The sequence below is a fragment of the Maniola jurtina genome, chromosome 5, assembly GCF_905333055.1.
Source record: "Maniola jurtina chromosome 5, ilManJurt1.1, whole genome shotgun sequence".
NCBI lineage: Eukaryota > Metazoa > Arthropoda > Insecta > Lepidoptera > Nymphalidae > Maniola > Maniola jurtina.
In genome coordinates this window covers 3313166-3336932 of record NC_060033.1, presented here as the reverse complement: position 1 = coordinate 3336932, position 23767 = coordinate 3313166, and the positions used below count along the sequence as shown (strand labels likewise).

Here is a 23767-nt window from a genome sequence, read left to right as displayed (position 1 = left end):
TTAAATTACAAACTAAGATACATATCTTTGCCAAAATTCTTCAGGATCAGTTCAGGGGCTTAGACGCGAAAATGTGACAAACAGACACACGTAACACAACTTTCCTAATATTGTCTATTAGTCTTTATAAATATAGCCCTATCTTGTAACTCGTTTTAAGTGATTCGCGACAAAGTTAAGCAGAAAATACTTTAAAAGTCTCTTAGTAGTGGATTTGCCAGATGAATAAAAATGCAATAATTCTTTTCGGGTTTTTAATACATTAACTCATGCGTAAATCTTTGTACGGGACTCCCACAAAACTGGTTATATTGTGGCTCACCATAAGCGGTAGGCTATAGGCTATTTACTAACCGGCACCAGGGTTTCCCATCTTCACATTCAAAAGCATTTTGTACGGGGGAATACCCTTGAGTGAGAAATCTTAAGGCTTTTATAAAAAACTTTTTATTATTAAGATTTACGCTTCGAAAATCAGCTTCGCTGGTAAGATATACCTACTACCTCTATTTTGAACCCCCGACCCAAAAAGAGGGGTGTTATAAGTATGACGTGTGTATCTGTGTATCTGTGTGTCTGTGTATCTGTGTATCTGTGTATCTGTCTGTGGCATCGTAGCGTCTAAACCAATGAACCGATTTTAATTTAGTTTTTTTTGTTTGAAAGGTGGCTTGATCGAGAGTGTTCTTAGCTATAATCTAAAAAAATTGGTTCAGCCGTTTAAGAGTTATCAGCTCTTTTCTAGTTTTCTTGTAGAAAAGAAGGTTACATAACCGTTAGGTTCATAATATTATGTCTATAGACAAATGTCAAGCTGTCAAGATGGACGTTGCCTAAATACATAATTATTTATTTGAAAATGATGTTTTGGAAAACTCAGATACTTTGGATCGTCGGGGGTGTTATAAATTTTTAATTTACATTTGTCATATAATAAATAGATTAAGTCAAGATTAAGTAAGTACCTAGTATCTACATATATATAACATTATATGTATCTATATTATATGACTAAGCCATGTAAGTAATGATAAGTACCTATTTGTATCATGTCTGTATTTTATGCTGGGTGAGACTACTAGACTCAAGTTTTCTGTCATATATATTTTGATATGTGTAATCTATATTTGTTTCAATAAAATTATAAAGCCTTGTAAGTTATAATCCATACTAATATTATAAATGTAAAAATGTGTCTGTCTGTCTGTCTGTCTGCTAGCTTTTCACGGCCCAACAGTTTAACCAATTCTGACGAAATTTGGTACAGGGTTAGCTTATATCCCGGGGACGGACAAAGGCTACTTTTTATCTCGGAAAATCAACGAGTTCCCACGGGATCCCTAAAAACCCATCCGCTTAACTGATTTGTATGAAATTTGGTACGCTTTTGCGTCCCTGTAACTGACATAGGCATTTTATCCCGGAAAATCAAGCAGTTCCCACGGGATCTTTAAAAACCTAAATCCACGCAGAGGAAGTCGCGGGCTTTTATTAATAATATAATTAATTATATTACATACAGTATTGACTATATAGTCAAGTATAGTTGTAGTATTGACTTTAAAGTCAAACTAAAATAAGTATATTGTATGTAAGTAAATATATAAAGTAAGGTTTCTCACAAACTATGAATCGGGTCAAATATATCAAGGTAAGAGTCCTTACAGAATCAATTTATAAGCAGCTCGGATTACTTTTCTACCGGGAAGGACCGGCTTTCGTTCAAAGTAGAAGCTCAAATACAAAGCGGATTGGCCGCAAAATTCGATATTCAGGCATCAAAATCAGAGCAAACCCAAATGGATACATAAATTTCGCCGACCTTAACGAATATTATGCGAGCTATTAACATATTAATTTAGGTTTACACCTCAGTCGTGTTCTGCCTCTCGTTGAATAGATAATCGTGGGACATTCAATATTCAAGTAACTCGGTTTTGAGGTTATAATGGATGTTTGCAATGGTTCAGCTAAGCTGAGACATAATATACTTCTCCCTTTCGACAATAACAGCGAAGTTTAGGACATGTTCTAAAATAATTGGCCCAGATTTACTTTTGGCAGAGTGAGATTCTAAGGCCGAGGTCGCATTGGTAAAGCATTCAACTCACGACATTGCAACAGGGCCGATTTAAGAGGCAGGTAGATTGGAGCAATCGAGGGGTTGCCTCTCAGTGCGTGCGCGTACGTGTGAAGGAAAACGCGTGTCGGAGCGATCTAGGATCCAACCTAGAATGACCCTATACATGAAATGTTTACAAGGCAATATAGGATTTTCCACACTTTTTCACCCTAAAACGGCGTGTCGTGTCGTGAATAGAATGGTTAAATGGACGATGCGCTTACGATTCCGTTAAAACCCAACGCAACAGAAAATTCAAGAATGGAACGAAATAGGTACTTTTATTTTCTGAGTATATACGAGTATTTAGGACAAATTAATGACAAGTTGGTTGACATATTATACCTTAGTATACTTGGTAACTTTGACTGGAGTAAATAATAGGAGCATTGAGAATCACTCTTATAAACCGTGGTTTTCAGGATTGCCAAGAAACGTAAAAGACGAAAACATAAAATACCCGTTAAACTTAGGCTCTAATAAATTCAATTTCAGTATCGTTGATGCTCAAATTCTACGTTAGCTTAGCGATGTCTATGGATGATAGACTTTATAATCTTGTAAAGGACGGATTAGCTATGGCTAGGACCCGTAGAGAGATGTATGTCATCGCCCGACTGTCTCTACGTCAGTTACCCTCACTTAAACTGATTGCTTGGGTGATAACTTCGTAATCTATTCTCGAATTTGACACTTACAAAATTACTTTGAGTTAATCGAATTCATCAATATTTTGAAGCCATAACTCTCTTATCTTATTTTAAGGCCGATTCACTTCAATTGCATACGACACATGCGTAGTGACGCGCGTAAACGCCTAACACACCGGGTTACGCATCCGTCCTCGCTTTACGCAAGCGGTGTGCCATGTTTCATACAATTCCATGCATTCCAAGGCAATGGTACGTGCTACGCATACGCTTACGCAGCCTGTGTGAACGAGCTATTACAGCTCTCTCTTCTTTAGCTTCTCAGACCAGCGCATTTGCAACCCTCATAGCTTTAGTTTTCAGTTTAAGAAAATATATAAATTATTTATCACTATTAGATAGGTATATCAACATATTCACAGTTCTACCACAGAACATCAAAAAACCGTGAAAGTTGGCATCTTTCTGAGTTCAACATGCAATTTACTCTGCTTTTTCCGTCCAACTGCAGTTTATTAGGCACTAGAGGATGCCCGCAACTTCGTCCGCGTGGAGTTAGGTTTTTAAAGATCCCGTGAGAACTGTTTGATTTTTCGGGATAAAAAGTAGCCTATGTCCGTCCCCGGGATATAAACTAACTTCAGAATCGGTTAAATTGTTGGGCCGTGAAAAGGAAGCAAGCAGACAGATAGACAGACAGACACTTTCGCATCTATACTAATAAATAAAATTGGAGTGTCTGTCTGTAATTTCGAAATAACTACCTCATATTAAGCTCATATGGTTATTTGAACGATACCATAACTGAATCACACGTTTTTAAAATTTTTGTCTGTCTGTCTGTCTGTCTGTCTGTCTGTCTGTCTGTTTGAAAAGGCTAATCTTTGGAACGGCTGAACCGATTTTGACGGGACTTTCACAGGCAAGTAGAGGATTGACCAGGGCGTAAAATAGGCTACTTTTTTAACCGACTTTTAAAAAGGGAGTTGTGTTTTTCTACCTATGTACACCGAAATCTCCGAGATTTCTGAACCGATTTGCGTCATTTCTTTTTTAATCGATAGAGGAACTTTGCGACATTGTTTCATAAAAAATTTGGAGTCCAACTCCTCAATCCTGATGCTGCAGGGGATCTGACCAATCCACGCGGGCGAAGCTGCGGGCATCAGCTAGTTTATAATATTAGTATGGAAGTATGGATAGTATGGATTAAAATATGTGGTCACGCATAAGCCTATAGGCTATACCGGTAACCAAAGAGCTCTCCTAGGTTTTCATGTTACAAATTTTGTATCAATGTTTTGTAAGTAACTGTAACTACTCTTATACATGCACTAGATTAGCTTAATTGCAAAGCTTATGTCTAGAGTCTTTCGGGAATGCTGAGTGGCATAAGCTGACGCATTGTAAACTCGTTCCCAAAGCTGTTCAAACACCTTATGCAGCCATGTGCCAAGTGGAATAAGCAAACTTACTTGTTTGCTTCACTACGGCAATATACAATACTTACCTACATAATATTTATAATTTAGCCTCTAGGTTTTGTGAGGCGTCTTCAGAACCCAATATTTTTATTACAAAGTTTACATAAATCAATATCTCAAATAGAACGAATTTTGTTAATCCGCTCAACATTAATAGGTACTTAGGACTAAAAGCTTTTAGGTCTATCTGGTAAGTAGTATTTGTTAGAATGTTTTTAAATCTGGTATTAGGGGCAAGACCGTGGCGTATGAAAGTCTCTTCAAGAGACATAATTATGTTCAGCAGTGGACGTTTTTTTATTCAGATACAAATTAGGCCTTAACTGCAATCTCACCTGGTGGTAAGTGATGATGCGGTCTAAGATGGAAGTGGGCTAACCTGGAAGGGGTATGACAGTTTTCATTAAACTCATACTCCTTTGGTTTCTACACGGTATCGTATCGGAACGCTATCACTTGACGGCACAGCTCTGCCGATAGGGTCTACTAGCCACGGCCGAAGCCTCCCACCAGACCAGACTAGAAACCCACAAGTGCAAAGCCGGGTTGAGTAGGCTATAAGTATAAATCTATTTAAAATACTCTATTCATCAGTAAATTATTTAGAAAGGGGTCTCGTTCTACTTGTCCTTCTATAAAAAAGTCAGTATGGGTAGCTTTATCTATCTGTTAGGGGTAAATAATGAAACGTTGCAAAGGATCGTGGTTGCAGGAAATGTGCATAAATCTGCAACAATAACAGTCGATCCTAATATCACGATACAGGGTCGCTCACGGATTTGAGGGTACGTCTATGAATTGCGGATAGTGTTGAGCGATCGTGACAACTTGATAATTGCATTTTATTTCTGCCCATTTTTATTTCATTTATAACGGATGATCACTTATTGACATGATCTCCGTTATCTCAACGCATTCTGACTCCAGTCAGCGATCGGATCCGGATTTGAATGAACGGCATCGATTGGACACTAAAACAGAAAACGTTGATGCTACTTTACAGCGGTATATGTCCAACAGTGGATGTAGATGAACTGATGATGAAAGATATAATATTTGTATTAAGAGTTGCAACATATTGCAATTCACAAAAACATACTTCTATAAACACTAAATTGTAGATATAACTTTCTAAATCACATGTGACGTTAATTAAGAACTTATATACAAATTCAACAGTTTGAAAAACAGGATCATGGTACTGGAATTCCCCTGTCTACGTTTCGAACTTTAAATACTTCGGCGACCGCGGGCGGTGCAGTCCGGAATGAAATTTATTTAAGTTGTGGAAGTTAAACGCGCGATAAAGTTTCTTGGACCAATTTCAACTAAATACTCTGTGCCGTACCGTCTTACTCGCACTTAACAAATTTCATTAATTGGCGAGAGAAATAATATTTACATGGTTGCACCTCTTATTGAATTCAACATGTGTATTGGTGTGGAAAAATTAACAATTTCAATTAGAACTCGGAGTTTTGATAACTTTACTTCCATAACATTAATGTTGGAAATACAAAATGTCACTTCTTAGCGGTCAAAGTATTGACATATTTCGCAACGAAATAGTTTACATCCTGGAGATAGGAATAGGATTTTTATTTTGTAATCGCAAAGGGTTTCCCCACAGGATTTTTAGGAACCGACTAGAATACTAAAAGCTTGTGTCTTTTTTGATGTTATATTATATAAGAATCTCCTATTTTCAATAAAAACACTAAATATAGGCTTCTGTATTTTAATTGAAATAATAAATTTATATTATACATCAAATTGATGTTTTATAGTATTGAGCTAACTATTAAATATCTATTAATTTAATGATTATTTATAGGAATGGTTTATTTCATAGTTTTCACTAACATCAGAGATGTAGATTTAAGTTACGACATAAAATTATAAAGTTAATTCCATTAAAAGATTTTTAGTACAATAATAAGATATTACTTTGTATCAATTTCACAACCCTGAATATCATTTTGCAGTTGTAGCGACACTTTTAATATAGTTTCAAGTATTATTACTTAGTTGTCGCAAAGTTTTGATAAATAGTCCAATAAATTAATTTGATGATAAACTTTCAAATTTTAGCGCCATGATTTTAAACAACGCTTAATTAAACAGATATCTACTTAAATGATTTACATAACTAACCTACTTAAAACATTGTAAGCGTTTTCAAACTTAAATATACTTCAAGAGAAACTAAGTCAAGCTTGGTGAAGCAACAAGTAGATATATTTTAAGCAGCTCGAATGGAAAGCCAAATAAGACGAGCTTCTTTAGAAATAACACCCGGCAAAAGATCTGCTGGTAAATTTGAAAGACTAGATAGTTTAAATATTTAGAAAAGTAACACAAACTAGGTTGGATACAGTAAAACTAAGAAGTATTATGATGATATCCCGGCCCGGGTGCAGTGGTGAGTGCTGTATTTATATGTGATGAGTAAGATATCTCTGGTTCAATTTGGATATATTTTGAAAATTAGCTCAGATCTCGTCCTATGGGAAATTTTCATATTGGCTTCTTACTACCTTACCACCGAAGTCGTTCCACCAAGCGATTTAGTGCTCTGATGCAATGCTTCGTATAACTGATTATGGGTACTGCCCTTTAAAGTTACGTTGCTTTCATTTAAAACTTCATCGTCAATTATTATTAGTTTACCAGCTGAGATTGTAGTTAAGGCAAATTTTGTCACTGAATAAAAAAAAAAATTGAGGTAGTTACGTGTCATCATTAAAGATTCCAAACACGTATGTTTGTGCGTGCAAGTATCAAAACTCGTGCAACGCAGTAAGCGATTGCAAGATGAATGGCGCGATTAAGTTCTACTCGGTACGATCGGTACCGGATTGGTGGTGCCGTGTATGTCGCGTTACAATCAAAATGGTCTTCCTTTGAGGGAAGCTTTGGCATTGGCTAGTTACCACTTTACCGGAAAAGGCGTTCCACCAAGCGATTTAGTACTCTGGTTGATTATGGATACTGCCATTTCACGTTTTTAAAATTTTAATTAAGAATTTTATCATCGATATCATACTATCATTTCATCAGATTGCAGTCAAGAGCAAATTTTGTCATCGAATAAAATTTTTAAGTAGGTTGATATCACTTGTGATATCATTTCGAATTTAGTCTAAATCATGTACCTTAGTGTACATGTTTCAGGTACATGACCTTAAAAGCTTCAAGTATCAAAACTCGTGCAACGCAGTAAGCGAGTGCAAGATGAATGGCGCGATTAGGTTGAGCAACTCGGTACAGCCCTGATTGGTGGTGCCGTGATTGCGGCGTGACAATCAAACGGTGGTACTGCGGCTTACATACAAGTTTAAGTAATACGTTGGTTGGAATGGAATTCATTCCATAAACATCAAACGTACAATACAATGTATCGTTAAATCAATGGGCCTGAAATCTATGATACTGATCTCGATTCGGTATAAAAAAGGCTAAAAGGGGTAAAAGACTTTTAGTAGATAACAACAATTACATTTTAGCTGGTGGTTTTAACTAATGCCCGGCGCCCAGTTAAGCGGAGCGGAGATTTGTTCAGCAGACCAGTGAGATTATCGACAGAATGTAACATGAAACATTATTACCTCATCTATCAATAATGTGATTTGTCTGCTTCACCAATACTTTGGTGGATTTCGGACCTTAGTATGTCTGCATTATAGAGAGAATCAAAGCACAAACTCTCAAGTTTCTAGACTCAACTTTGAGCTGTATATTGATAAGTCAGTCTATTAGTTTCTCCTAGCTGACCCACCCGCTTCGTTTTTTGAATTTGAATCATGACTAACATTCTCCTTTCCCCTCCAACTAAGCGTAAAGCTTGTGCTAGGAGTGGGTACGACAATAGAGCAACGAGTGGGGTGTGAACCGCCGGACTTTCGGATTTCAGTCCGCTCCTATAACCTTTGAGCTATTGAGGCTTCGAATCGAGGATTTTGGTGGAATTACTGGAACTTTCTTATTGAGAGTCTACGTTATAGTTCAAAATCACTGTTTCTACTCACCTGTTTGAGCTGTACCTTGATAAGCTAAGTTAGTAGTTTCTCCTTTAATAAGGATAACAAGACGCACCGGTGTACATCTACGTTCTATTCAGTTAAAGGCTTAAAGCTGCAATGTTTGCCAATTTCCGAGTTATGCAAACGTAGCAAACTGAAGAGTATCGACGACTCCAAAGGGAAACGTTCATGGAACGACATTGTAGATTTTGCGCAGCTCCCAATTAGAGCGAAATTGTACGTGTCGAATAAAATCGGCCACGGGACGGTTTTGTGCATGGAGTTAGGTGGATAGAGTAAGAAATCTTACAAATGTGCCAAACAACCTGTATTATTAAGGAAATAAACTTCTACTAACTTGTAAGAGCGTACTTACTTCGAATTTTGGCAGACTTTCAGAGGTTAGCTCGGACATAAATCTGTCTCGTTTTAACTCTAAACAAAATGTGAACAACTCTAATTTTCAATTCTGAGCAAAGTTAAAACACTTTAAATCACAAACTTTAACTAAATATCACCCTAAGTTGTTATTAAAGGCATTCCGAACCAGTGGTAGATGCTTTTGACGATTCAAACGAACTTGTAAAAGTCTAATTGAATAAAAAAAAATTGAATTTTGAATTTTCGAATTTTATCAAAAAATTACGGCTCCAAGCCGTAGGTTGGCCTGGACTTTGTTGTTAATACAACTTTTGCGGAACATCATTGCTCTAGCATAACAACTCTGTGGATTCGACTGTTGAAACATTTTGTCCGTAGCTAGAGTTCCAAATAGGTCCTCACCGCATGTCCGGTAGGTATTGAACCAGGTTCTGCTTGTTATACAGTTGTATCAAGCCTATAAGTTTTTACATCATGGGGGCACCATTGGACTTCTGTAACCAGCTGTTGACTGTTGAGCAGGCGTTTAGGTTAAAGTCAAAGTCAAAGTCATTTATTCTAATTGGGTACTATTGTACACTTTTTAATTATCAATATAGTGGTTATAGATTTCGACCTCCTATTTGGAGAGATTTGGGGGTTCGATCCCTGGCTAACTTTTCCGAGTTAGGTATATTATGTGTATTAAGTTGTTAAATATCACTTGCTTTAACGGTGAAGGAAAACATCGTAACTCGTTAGGAAACCTGCTTACCTGAGAGATCATTATAATTGATGATCTTCAAAGGTCACCAATCCACACTTGTACAGCGTGATGGATTACGACCTAATCTCTTTTCATTCTAACAGAATACTCTTGCTCACTGTTAGGCTTGCAATAGGATGTGATGATGATGATGATGATCGGGTCTTCGGATATACATACAACGGATAACAGCAGAAACCAAGTCTGATGCTACAAGTTGAATGGAAATCAGATGATAGGTTACCAAACCAAGACAGGCGGAACAACTGTTCATAATGTAATAGTTATGATTACCATTTCTGAACTATTAATGCCACTACAAGCCATTTACATGCGGCGGCTGTATCATTTAATATTAAAGCACTGGGATCCAAAACTCTGATTTATATGTGTAAATAATGCTCACAACATTTCCGCCCTTTCTCCGCAGCAATAGAACTCGGAGATCATAAATTTCAAGGCAGTGCTTTATGCAATATGTTTTCTAGGCAATAATGTCATCCAGACTTTATTTACACGCTTCTGGTTTACGGATTTAGTTTACGAAATATAATAATTAAAATACGCTTTGAATTGAGAACCTATCCCACTGGCAAAACCGTGCCACCAAATGATTTAGCGTACCGGTACGATACCGCTTAGAAACCGACGTAATAAAACTGCTATATTGTTCTAGGTTAGCCCACTTCAATCTTAGACTGCATCATTATTTACCGCCAGATGAGACCGCAGTCAAAAGCCTACTTAGGTATATAGGAGCAAAAACAATAATTCAGCACGTGACTTGCCTTAGTTAAATTAACAATTATTCAAATACTCGGCTAATGACTTTGGGCTGTTCACCTTTCGTATGTTTGACTGACAAACAAATAATTATGATGTTAAAGCATATCATTCTGTATGATTATCTTGTGTCATTTATAAATTATACACAGAATTTAAACACAAAGACACGTTAATCGTTTGGTCTAGAATTAGAGCTGTAAAAATCTAATAGTGACAATAGAATATTTCAACTAACACTATTAAGTAGGTAGATCTAGTTATGTGGCTAAATATAATATAAATTTTTTGGTTTCAGATGCACAGGAAGTTAATGTACCAACCTTGATAGAAACAACGACAGAATATAAAACCAAAACAGTCATAGAAGAAGAAAGAACAGCAGATTTCATCAACCATGACCATGTTCAACCTTTCAGACATGATGACAGAACTTTAGGTGACCTAATAATAGGTTCAAACAGAGATAACATAAGTGAAACAACAAACGAAAAAGTTATAGACAGCAGTGAGCAAATAAAAATACCCGAAAGCGCTTCTAAAGTATTACTACCAATAGTATCAAATCTATCCTACAATGATTTTAAGTATCAAACTAAGATAAGAAATAATTCGGCTACTATTAAATCAGTAGTCAATTTAGAAGCGAAAAAAGCTATTAAAAGAATTGATAAGAAGAATGATTTAAAAGCTCATGTACAGTATGACGAAGTGACCGGAGAACTGATTGGTGGAGATCATCCGTGTCATCGAGAGTGTAAAGAAGGGGAAGAACCGATGATATGCTATTATCATTTCAATTTAGAATGGTATCAGACTATGAGCAAAGCATGTTACGATTGTCCTTACAATGTGGAAGACTGTAAGAGAATAGACTGTATTCCAGCAGATGGAATGAATAGAGCACTGAATGTTGTTAACAGAAAAATGCCTGGACCAGCTATAGAGGTTAGTTTTATTAGATATTACAATATTTCATTCACTAGTATCTATAAATATGAAAGGTAGGCAAGTTTGAGCAGCTTTATCTTTTTTTATTTTAAATTTTATAGTGGAAGATTTTAATTAATTAAAAATGGTTAGTAAAATTGGCAAGGGCAATGAGCTAAAAGTACAAAGTCGTGATCATCTCATTTAAGTTTTAGGAAGAAGTATCGTTTTCGCAAGTTTTTGCTCATGTTATTACGAGTTATCACGCGATATAAAAAATATAAGAAGAATTCTTAACTGGGCTCTCTCCGTCGCTTACTCCATACAATCGTAGTCCCAATTTCATTTGAATATTAAGCAGCCAAAGTCCGTGAAATTTTGCAGACATATTCTAGAAACTAATATCTGTACCTGTGGTGTTTTAGATTTTTCTAAAAATATGTAGTTTTAGAGACGAACTACGTTTGTATGGAGCGAGTGGCGGAGAGCCCTTAAATCATTAGTGAAGCTTTGAACACAATGACTAAGCTCCTTGGCAAACCACAATCTCTAAAACACAATCATAATAAATTGCTAAATTAATTATATATAGGAGGAAAACCATCGACTTGAAGTTTTTATTGGATTAAATTTTTTATTGGATTAAATGATAGAATTTGAATTTTCAAAAGTGGTTAAATTGCTCATTTTTAATTTTAAATTGATTGAAATACCTCAAAAAGGATCTTGATGTTTTTAAGTTATTAAAGAAGTTAACAATGAGAGAACATCATGTAGAGCTTTGCCCTGAAGTTTACTTATAGAGCCTCGATAGCTCAACGGTTATAGAAGCGGACTGAATTCCGAAAGATCGGCGGTTCAAACCCCACCCGTTGCATAGTCGTACCCACTCCTGGCACAAGCTTTACGCTTAATTGGAGAGGAAAGGGGAGTATTAGTCAAGATTTTAGCATGGCTAATATTCTTTTTAAATAAAAATAAAATAAAAAATATAAGCCACTACAATTTTTTATATTGACTATATCTTCGTCATCATGCGACTGCTGACGTTGGGTAAACAAATGGTTTCCATGATTATTAATTATCCCTGGTCATTATTAAATACTTCAACACTATGCTTGAGATTTCTGTATTATTTTCTCAAAGGAGCGTGAAGTTTGCTAATCCGCACTTTGCCGGAGAAAGGCGGACTAAAATTTTTTCATTCTAAGAGGAGACCCGTAGCCTTTTAGCAATGAGTTGATGTGATGATGATTATGATATGATTATTCAGAATCTATAATGTAAATATGAACAAAACAACATAATACAAGTGTAAATTAAAAAATTTTAACACCTCCGACAAGTGAAGGTTACAGTAACTAGAAAAGAGCTGATAACTTTCAAACGGCTGAACCGATTTTCTTGGATTATAGCTAAGAACACTCTCGATCAAGCCACCTTTCAAACAAAAAAAGTAAATTAAAATCGGTTCAGTCGTTTAGGCGCTACGATGCCACAGACAGATACACAGATACACAGACACACAGATACACAGATACACACGTCAAACTTATAACACCCCTCTTTTTGGGTCGGGGGTTAAAAATGGATGTAAATCAAAAACGAACGCCAGAAAATAGACCTCAGTTACACCTATAGGTTTTTTGCTTCATAAAGTTTTCACTACACGAACCGTAGCTACATAACCACTTGTGTTGTGGATCATCAAATAAATTCAAGTGCATCACAAGCAGACGTAACTGAAGTACTGCATAATGAAATGGATACTTCACGCGAATGAGAGGGTGTATCGTCACCCTTAATGATATTTTATTATGCTGTACGAGGAAAATCCTGTTCGAAAGATCATGCAGTTTGAGGTTTACTAATTTGGCATCATTTTGGTAGCCGAGTGGTCGGCCTCTTATTAGGGGAATCTAACTTTTCGGAGCTATGTGCGTTTTGTGGCGGCCACAAGTGGTTTGCTATGGCCACCATATTATGGTCCAATGAGCGGCAGCACTTAGTGAAAGTCAAGTTTACCATTGTAAAGCCAAATTGATTAAGAATAGTTTAGTTAGTTCACGACACATGTGGCTAATAACTCATTTTCTTTCAGGTTTGCCAGCACGATAGAGTAATAGTGGACGTAGAGAATGACCTAATGACAGAAGGCACGACAGTGCACTGGCATGGTCAGCATCAAAGGGGAACACCTTACATGGATGGGACGCCTTACGTCACCCAGTGCCCTATTTTGCCGGAATCTACATTCAGGTACTGTGCTTCTGCTTTACCCGACCAAAGGGTACCAATGGGACCCTTTTATTAAGCCTCCGTTGTTCGTCCGTATGTCTCGTCTCCCAGCGGGCTGTATGCTGTATCTCATGAACCGTAATAGGTAGAGAGTTGATTGTTTTTTAAATTATATTGACTAGCGCTTGGCTGCAATTAGACCTGCTAGAAAGTGATGATGCAGCCTAAGATATTAAAATATGTGGGAGGGAAAACTGATACCGGAAGGGCGTTCCATATCCTAGCGGTTCGGATTAGAAACGAGGAAGCACATCGCTTCGTACGTGTTCGAGGAATTTCACAAGTGTGTATTTCTCCTGCTGTTATAACAACAAATAATAAACAATCAAGATGGCAATTTTCAGAATGGCTGCCATGCACAACATTAATTATCTTGTGCTATTATAGTACGAAACTCTTCGTACGAGTCTGACCCGCACTCGACCGGTTTTTCTCTCTGAGCGTTGAGTTTCTCGTTGCTGAAGGTTCCCCTTTCCATTAATCAAATAATGGTAGAGGTTCTCTTGGTATAGCAATGCAGTGGGTCCCAGATCCTTCCACATACGATTTGACTATAGCGATGGGTTGATCATGATGATGAATCAAGTTTTTGTTTACAGATACCAATTCAACGCCAGCCATTCAGGAACTCACTTCTGGCACTCTCACTCTGGCATGCAACGCGCGGATGGCGCGGCAGGTGGTTTTATCATACGGAAACCAAAGTCTCAAGACCCTTTTGGAGATATGTATGACTATGATAGGTAAATATACAAACTTTCTATTTCCTACGCTTTGTCTTCGGAATGTTCGTTTTCTCTTCGAATTGAGATATTTTTCTGCAGACTTTGCCCGTCTCCAGATGGTAGGTATGCTCATATACGTCTGTCTACCTACGAGTAAATTGCTTCGACAATTTAACAGAAAAATATACTTACATACTTACTTACATGGAAAAGTATGGTAGATATCTTTTGCGTTTATGAAAGAGGTAGTAGCCCTAGTTGATAGAAGCAAGTTTATCAATTTGCCAAACCCGCACCGGATTAGCGCGGGTGACGTGTGAGTGTGCGGGACGTCCTCACTCCGATTGCCATCTCGGCCTGTTGCGTACTATAATAGTTAAGTATGCCTTTACCTTTTGAAAGAGGACGTTTTGCTTATCAGTATGCTGCTATACCCACATCTTCATAAGTAGGACAATACGTCAAAATTACGTTTTGCAAACACAAATCAACGCTTAAAACAGGAAATTCGCCTAGACAATTTATGATTGTGTTACTTGTCTAGTCGGTTAATGTAAATTCATATGCAAATTGGCGTATTACATCACTGAGATGAATTAGGTCGTGACATCTATCCAGAAATTACATTTTGAGGTTATTTTGGTGGAAGGACTCAATGGCTGGCAGCATAAATACAATATTAATATAATTAGTACTTACCACATTAACAACGCTGGTTGACCACAAAAGATTAATTGAGTATTATTATTGGAAATCCCAAGTCACTCATAGTCATGTCACGAAAGGCTAACAAAATAAGGAGCCTCTTATTTTTTTTAAATTTTTATTTAGATACAAGTTAGCCCTTGACTGCAGTCTCACCTTATGATAAGTGATGATGTAGTCTAAGATGGAAGCGGGCTAACTTGTTTATGCTATGTTTTACTGAAATAAGTACTAAGTACTTAGTACTAAGAGTAGAGGAAATGCTATGATACAGCTGGGTGAGATTTACCTTTAGGAAGGTAACAGGTTAACTGTGGGCAACAACAGCAACAGGCGGTCAAAGTGCACCACTCACCAGGCACCCAGGTGGTGCGGGTGAAATTACTTGCAGTGGCGTGCGGTGCGGTTGTAGAAAAAGAAGGGTGGAATGAGGTTAGGTAATATAGGTTACAACCTATTAAACCACACAACAAAAACCTATTAATGAAGCCATCCAAATTCCAAAATCACTTCAGCTGCCACATCTTGTCTTTATTATTGCAAAAATCTATTTGTCTTTATTTTAGTTTACGATGTGGTGAAAACTTTGTCTTTTTAGTTTAATTTAATTTGGTAAGCGATTTATACTTGGAATTGTGCTGCTCCTAAAATAAAATCCCGACATAATGGTGCTTCTTATCATATTAGAGGATCTTATAAATTAGTTTATTTCTGTTTTAGATCAGAACACGTGATGATAGTAACAGACTGGATCCACGAGCTCTCAGTGGGGATGTTCACTGACCACCACCACTCGTCCGGTGATAACAAACCACCAACCCTCCTTATCAATGGGCTTGGACGATTCAAGATCTTCAATGAAACTGCCAAACTGACGTCAAACAAACCCATGTATATGCAAGCGGCTAGGTTTAACGTTGAGCAGGTACATCTAATAATTCTTTCCTTCTTCTTCGCGTTAACCCGATCCGGGATAGCGCAGGTGACGTGCGGGTGTGCAGGGCGTCCCTCCGCCTCATACCCCGATTGCCATCTCGATCTGTCGCGTACTATACTGTAGCATACTGTAGCTACCTACAGGGTGCTACAGTATAGACCTGGTATTGTTTTAACCGCGCAGTAATAAAAAATTCAGTTTAATCTTTAGGAGAATTCAAAAATTTTATTAAAGCAAGAATTCAAAGTAGAATGAAGGCTTTTCATCTTGCTATTTTATAATAATAATATAAAATTCATCTAATATTTTGATTGACCTTTACAATATAACATCACATTATAAAAATCTCTTAGTACTAAGTTCAAGTGTAATGTTAATATTAATCAAAGTAGCATTCATATAAAACTCAACTCTATTCATAGGGTTACACGTATCGCTTTCGCGTGATCAACGCCGAGTTCCTCAACTGCCCCATCGAGATGTCTGTGGATGGACATAACATCACTGTGATCGCCTCCGATGGATATGAACTGGTGCCTATTACTGGTAAGTCTATTACAGTCATCGCATTACTATTGGATTTTATAAGGAAAAATTCTACACACTTTAGCGATGACAAAGCTGATAATCTCAATAACCGAATCAGCGGAGTATTATGTATCTGTAAAGAGACACAGTAGTCCGACGCCTTTAGCACAGCCTAGATTAGAGGTAACGATAACTATGTAGGCTAGTTCGGGTCGCTTCTTCGCCCGCACTTCCTGCACCATAGGAATTTTATGAATATTGGAAGACCCTTTATTTAATTTTATTTTTGTCATAGGCTTCATCCCAATTGTTCTGACTAGACGAGTTCCTCGAACCTCTGTAATACCAGTAATACTTATCCTTAGGGATGATGCCTCGCCCGAGTCTCTAATTGGCAATTTGTATGAGGTGATGTGGCCTCATTGCCGTTTCCGAGTCTTCCGAGCCTCCTCCGTGTTACTTTCTTCATATTAAATTGTAATTCGTGGGTCGTCTGCGCGTCGGACGTGCCTTGGACGAGGCACGGTTATGGCCTGGCACGGTCTAGCATAAATCATTCCTTACTCTGAGATGTGGGATACTCAATAGCTGTTGTTGTGTAGCCACGTCGCTGGTGACGTACGCGGGCGAGCGCTACGACTTCCTGCTGAAGGCGGACGGCGAGATTGACAACTACTGGATCCGCTTCAGAGGACTCATGGATTGCGACGAAAGGTATGTCACTTAGACAACTTGTGTGCTAGACCTTTATTGCATGTTATAGCTTTATGCCTCATAGTATTTGCATGTGCGTGGAGGCCCCAAGTACAATTCCTGGCTATGACATAATACGACCTGAAAGTGCCTGAGGGCTAAGCTAAACCATAGTGAGTGATAATACAATTGAATAAAATAAAATTTGTTTGCAAGAATTTGGTACATTTTTCTCTATATTTGCTCAAGAAATCCCGACATAATAAACTTGACTAAAATATGGAATTCAGAAATTGAGTTAGGGTACACCAACCTTTTAAATGAATTTATTAAGTGAAATTTTCTATTCCTTCCCTTTTCTTGTCATTCCTGGAAGACCAAAACTGCGGTATTACAAAATTTAATTAAATTAGATGAAGTGCCTAATTTGGTGGCAAGTGGACCTAAAACACTTAAAAAATGTAATTAGGTTGTTACTTGTACAAAAGTATTTTTGATTTATTGAAATGCACAGATTATGGCTGTAAAAGTTCCAAAGTTTTGAAGTAACTAAATCTAAATATTTAGAAAAGATTTAAAAAGGCGAAGTACTGTTTGCTCAGATTTTCCGCTAATTACAGATTCACGAAGGCCAAACAAGTGGCGGTACTGCACTATGAAGGGGCCATGGAGACGGAGCCGGCCGGCGACCCCTCCTGGGAGGAACTACACAATGAGGGACTGGTGAGTTCATACTTCATTCTCCTCATGACTTTACTTTTTACACGACTCCCCAAAAAAAGGAGTAATGTTTTCAGGGTTCATGTATAGATAGATAGATAGATGAAATCTTTATTGCACACAACACATAAAAAGGAACACAACATAATAGGATGAAACAGAAAAAAAAACAATTGTGTTCAAAGGCGGCCTTATTGCTTAGAGCAACCTCCACCAGGCAACCTTTGCTGAAAGGAGAAGATAAGTGTTAGATAGTACCAACACGCAAAGAATTATGTATTTATGTTAGCGAGTTTCTTTGTCCACCATACTTTTTAAATGCTTGAACAGATTTTCATGTATGGGGTGGGCTATTGTTAGAATCCTTAAATTCCGAGTGATATAAAAAAAATTGAATAAAATATGACAGAGCAGTTATGTTTTTGATTTTTGTAACTAATATCTACTAGTCACATACTTCTTAACTTTACTTGTAAAATAATTTAACAACTTACTTTTCCTCTTAAAGCTACCATATTAAAAAAAATGCTTGAAAACTGTATTAAATAGATGTAGCAAGATTTTTAAATATCCACTTTTGTCTTTGGTGACCTGCAAGGTGATATCTCTTGCCTGCATTCCTTCCAACACTAATCTTGAGAATTAGATTGGTTAATTTTTAAAGTGTCCAAAAAAAGCAAGCTTTATTCGTATAATGGTGAAAAGCTTCTCACCCTTTCCTATTGCCAGTAGGTATACTCGTATTATGACCAAAAGTCTAAAAACAAAACTTTTGTTTCAGCAACTGAACGCGTTAAACAAAGCCGAAGAAGAAGACGAAACGATAAGCGTAGCCGAAATGCAATCTTTAGCAGGATACGACGAGAGCCTGAAAGAGCACGCCGACTACCAGTTCTACGTAGCGTATGACTTCTACGCTAAAAACAATTCACATTTCCATCGGTCTCCATACTACGGGTATTACCAAGGTAAGCCGAGATAACTCAGATAAGCTTAACAGGGCTCTCTCCGTCACTCGTTTCATACAATCGTAGTTCCAATTTCATTTGAATATTAAGCAACCAAAGTCCATGAAATTTTGCAGACATATTCTAAAAACTAATATCTGTGTCTGTGGTGTTTTAGATTTTTCAAAAAATATGTAGTTTTAAAATTACAGAAGCTCAAAGATTTGTATGAAAATTTTTAAGACCGCGTAACTTTGAAACCGAATATTTTAACAGAAATCTGGAAAACCACAGACATAGATATTAGTTTCTAGAATATGTCTGCAAAATTTCATGGACTTTGGTTGCTTAGTATTCAAATGAAATTGGAACTACGATTGTATGAAACGAGTGACGGAGAGAGCCCTCTTAAAGAATTTGAGAATGCTCAGTAAGCGATAGCGGGTTTTAGTTCTAGCCAATCCAATCCAATATTTTTTTTACATAAACATAGAGCACCTTTCAAAGATGTTTGGTTTTTGAATGGTTTTTTTTTTGAAAATGTAACAACTTAACTTACACAGTTAGGTCAATCTAATTACTGTACAAATCATGCTCGCGTTAAATCGTGCTAAGAATACTGGCTGCATTTCCACGCTGAACAGCCACGATGATCCTTTACAAAGAATGGGCTAGCCTTTCTGTCTATCAGATGATGTGTTTTGTCTCTTCTCTAATTCCAGAATAGTTTTTTAGAAATTAATTTATCGATAAACTCAATAAAACTACGGATTTGTTTTTAAAAATTCTTATATTTTCTTATTTTCTTATAGTTCATATATGTAATTTGAACTTGATGTCAGTTCTTTTGAAAATATTTAAATAGAGTTTTTCTTTTCTCCGATTTCAATTAACTTTTATTTGTTCCAGTCCCGGAAGCCAATGACCGTCTCTACACACCACAATTAAACCATATCAGTATGAAAATGCCTTCAAGCCCGCTTTTAATAAACCGTCCGTCGCCAGAAGGATTCTGCAATTCATCAAGTATAGCCGCAGATTGCAAGCATGGCTATTGCGAATGCCCCCACGTGTTGTCAGTAAGAAAAAACGCTGTTGTAGAAGTCATTATTGTAGATGAAGGTGTAACATTTGATGCTAACCATCCTTTCCATTTACACGGACACAATTTTAGAGTAGTTGGTATGAGAAGGTTATCTAACATGACAACTATAGAAGAAGTCAAAGCGTTTGATGATGCAGGACTCCTAAAGAGGAATCTAAAGAATGCTCCTTTAAAAGATACGGTTACAGTACCGGATGGAGGTTACACGGTTATACGTTTCAAGGCAGATAATCCTGGGTATTGGTTGTTCCATTGTCATATAGAGTTTCACGTGGAAATCGGTATGGCTTTAGTCTTCAAAGTTGGTGAACATAAAGATATGCCTCCCATACCTCATGACTTCCCAAGATGTGGTAATTATATGCCCGATAATATGCTAGAACATGCAACGACACCAAAGCAGAATCCAAGTGATAATCAATATATTTCGATAACTCATTGGTGGCCTGTAGTTTATGTAAACGGCACCACATCGGCAGCTGTAGTTTTGAGATCGTCGGCTTTCGTAGTTTTATGTTTAGTGTGTTTATTAAATTTAGTGATTGGGACGTAAATGTGAATTTATTTTATTTTTAAGCCACGAAAAAGTTTTACTACAGCTTAAGGGACATATTTCAGAAGAAGTGATTTCAGCTAGTAATCATCTTACAAGATCAAATATTTCTTTGTAGCATGCCTATCGACGTAAAAAGTAAGGTTTATACGTTACTGTTCCTATCGTTAATTTCTAGGTGACTTACCAATACTTTTTACGCCTGGGCAAACTTTTAGAATTTGGCCGCGGTAGCTTTCATAAGGGGTTTCACGATTGATCAAGCACACGAGATTACCTACTTCAAATATTTCGAAAATATTTTATTCTTCTGGTTCGTGTCCCTTAACTTATGTTTATAGCAAAATATTATGTAATATTAAACCAACTGTTTTGGTAGCATAAACTACAAAATAAGAATTTGTACTTATTATTACAAAGTTAATTAATTTATTTGTAAGAATTTACGTATACGATGAACGTGTATTATTATTCCACTCATTTGTTAAATTTATTTATTGGATAGTACTTATATTTGTCTATTTATTTTATTTATAACAAACTTTAGGATTTTTAAAGTGGATTAATAATAGTTTTAATATTGTGAGTTCAGAATAAATACATAGTAAGTCTAATTTTAGACGAAAAACAAACAATTGACGATGAAAGTGTACAATAAACTTTAATATTTTACTGAATTAGAATAAAGGAAATATTATTCGGTGAAACCAAAACATCTAGAAATTATACTCCATAAAGTCAGTTCAGATTAATTTAATTGCCACCGCTATATCCTAACTACACTTTCTATGTCACGCTAAAACCTTCAACTGAGAATTTCAGTACATAGTAATGTATAACTTCTGAAAGTCAGTGTCTTATTATAGGTCTAATGCAGAACACGAACTATATAATTGGTCACAAATTAAAAATGTATTTCTTCTGCATTAGGCTTACAGTAAATCCTTGCCAAAACCGAGGACATTTTGAAAAAATGTTCTTTTTGACTGGACGTATATTGACTACTATTGCCTCAGCGTCTTGCCTCTCATGCAGCTAATAGCGTCTTAAGAAGAAGCTCAAACTTTTCCATGTCATAATTGTCATCGTCATCAATCGAGAAACGGCCTTGGCTAAATAAAAGTCTCTCTTAAGCCACCTGTATCCAGTCATTTTTGTGACTCGATCGATGACGTCGCCCACCCTGGTCTGCACACTTTCTGGTGCAATATAGTCATTCCAGTAACTTTGGACCCCAATGCCAATCGGTTCTTCAAAGTATGTGTCCAATCTATTGATACTTCAGCTTTACAACCCGTTAGACTAATTTGGTCTGGTTTACTCTGGTTCTTCCACCTTCTATTAGATCTCCTTTTTAATCACGGAGACAAATTCTGAGCATAGATCTCTTCATCGGTAGCTGAGTGTAAGGCAAACTTCTCTATGGCAGCTAAATAATGCTGAAAGGCTTCTGTTCGGACTTCGGATGTGTCCGTTTTGATAGTCGTATATTATAAGCTGCTAAAAACAGACGCTTAACTGCTTGAGGAGCAAAGATTGTTCAGGCGATAATAGCAAATGAGCGACCAGCTTTTGTATTACTTTGAGTATAATGGACGTCGCTGGTGATATGTGATATTACTTAGTTAAGTTAGATTTAAGATACTGTACTAAAGTTACTGTTGTAAGTCAATGATATTTTATGTGAAAGAAAAATAAATATTATTATAACATGTAATGAATGTCTTTTTCTAGCCTTTCTACTTCATCAGCATAACTTGTAAACAAAATACGTTATGAAAATATTCCTCAACAAGATTTTCACGAAATAAAAGAATGAACAATTTTTGAAAGCGTCCCTAAATTAAATTTTGTTATAATAAATTGGAGATGTGCCGTGAGTACGGGGGCACCGCTTGAAATTCAAATCTAGCCCTCGTTTGGAAGCGCTCTGTTATGTTTACATTTTTCCGTTATAATTCATTCGAGAATAGGAAGCTTTTCTAACGAATTGGCTGATCGTCTGACGTAGTTAAAATTTTTCGGAGTTTAAGCTTAGAATCCATTTATTAAATAAAGATGACAGCGATATCTTACTATTATTAGAAACTAGCTGATGCCCGCGACTTCGTCCGCGTGGATTTAGGTTTTTCAAAATCCCGTGGGAACTCTTTGATTTTTCGGGATAAAAAGTAGTCTATGTGCTAATCCAGGATATTATCTATCTTCATTCTGAATTTCAGCCCAATCCGTCTAGTAGTTTTTGCGTGAAGGAGTAACAAACATACACACTGCACACCCACACACACACAAACTTTCGCCTTTATAATATTAGTATGATGTGAAGTGTGATGTGAAAGTTTCGATGTCCTTCACGCCACAATGACTGAACCAATTTGGCTGGTGATAGCTTATACCCTAAATTAAGTAGGTACATTTATAAACCCGGAAATTCAAATAATTTTTATCCCGGAAATTCCTGAAAAGTCGGCAACGCATTGTTAGTTCTTCTGGTGCTACAAATGTTCATGGGCGGTGTAATCACGTGTTAGGTAGCCCGCCTGCTCGTTTACTCACTATTTAAACAAACGAATCTTAGAGTCCAAGCTTTATAAGCAACATTGAAAAAACTACTCACAGGTGTTTTGTCAAAACATTTTAACGAGGAAGTGCCTACACCGAACACCACGAAGTTCGAAACCTCAAGGGTGCCTTTCCACCAGAGATGTGCTATGCTGCGAAGATGTGAAATCTACGCTACGAAAATATGTGACCGTTTCCACCAATACTAAGCTATGTAGCTGTGCGAGGAAGATGCGCTATGAAGATGCGCCGCCGCAAAGTAGCTGCGCGAGAAAGATGCGCATACTGTAGGTATTCTGCTCTGCACTACTGTCGACGGCACATAGCAAGTATCCATAGCACGCAGCCATAGCACGCATCCATAGCACGCATCCTTCCATATAAAAGCATAATATTTTAGTTGAATCCGTTTCCACCAGTGCTAAGCTATGTGAACCAGTGAATATCATTGGTGGATATCAAACGCATCCATAGCAACATAGCACATCTCTGATGGAAAAGCAGCCTAAGCACTATGCTATCACCGCTTTAGTTCCCAGGATAGTGGAAATGAACAATTTTTTAAAGCGACCCTAAATGAAATTCGAGATGAAGTCCACGTGAACTCAGCGGTATCCGCTTGAATTTTAAATCCAGCCCTCGTTTGGCAGCGCTTCGTTTTGTTTACGTTTCCCCGCTGTAATTCGTGTACCGAAAAGAAAAGCGAGCTCTTTTTCAACGAATTGGCTGATCGTCTGAAGCACCTAAAATTTTCCGCACCGACAGTTACGTTTTAAATGGAGGTTTCGTTAACAGAGACGCACAAATGAATGTGAATAAATGATTAATATTAGGTTTTCGTTAAAAACTGAGTTTTTTTTTTTCTTTTTCTTTCAAC

General features: G+C 37.0%; 1 protein-coding gene across 4 annotated transcripts in view; it reads left to right on the top strand.

Moving 5' to 3' along the window:
- LOC123865711 (laccase-4-like) overlaps nucleotides 1-22045 on the top strand; it is an 88582-nt gene extending 66537 nt beyond the window's left edge. For all 4 annotated transcript variants that reach the window (XM_045906923.1, XM_045906922.1, XM_045906924.1 and 1 more), the window contains exons 3-11: nucleotides 10486-11135; nucleotides 13219-13376; nucleotides 14015-14158; nucleotides 15566-15770; nucleotides 16205-16328; nucleotides 16913-17024; nucleotides 17624-17726; nucleotides 18505-18691; nucleotides 19580-22045. In XM_045906923.1, the coding sequence (XP_045762879.1) occupies nucleotides 10486-11135; nucleotides 13219-13376; nucleotides 14015-14158; nucleotides 15566-15770; nucleotides 16205-16328; nucleotides 16913-17024; nucleotides 17624-17726; nucleotides 18505-18691; nucleotides 19580-20328 (2432 nt within the window). In that variant the 3' untranslated portion in view covers nucleotides 20329-22045. The remainder of the gene's footprint in view (nucleotides 1-10485; nucleotides 11136-13218; nucleotides 13377-14014; nucleotides 14159-15565; nucleotides 15771-16204; nucleotides 16329-16912; nucleotides 17025-17623; nucleotides 17727-18504; nucleotides 18692-19579) is intronic.
- Nucleotides 22046-23767: the final 1722 nt, after the last annotated feature.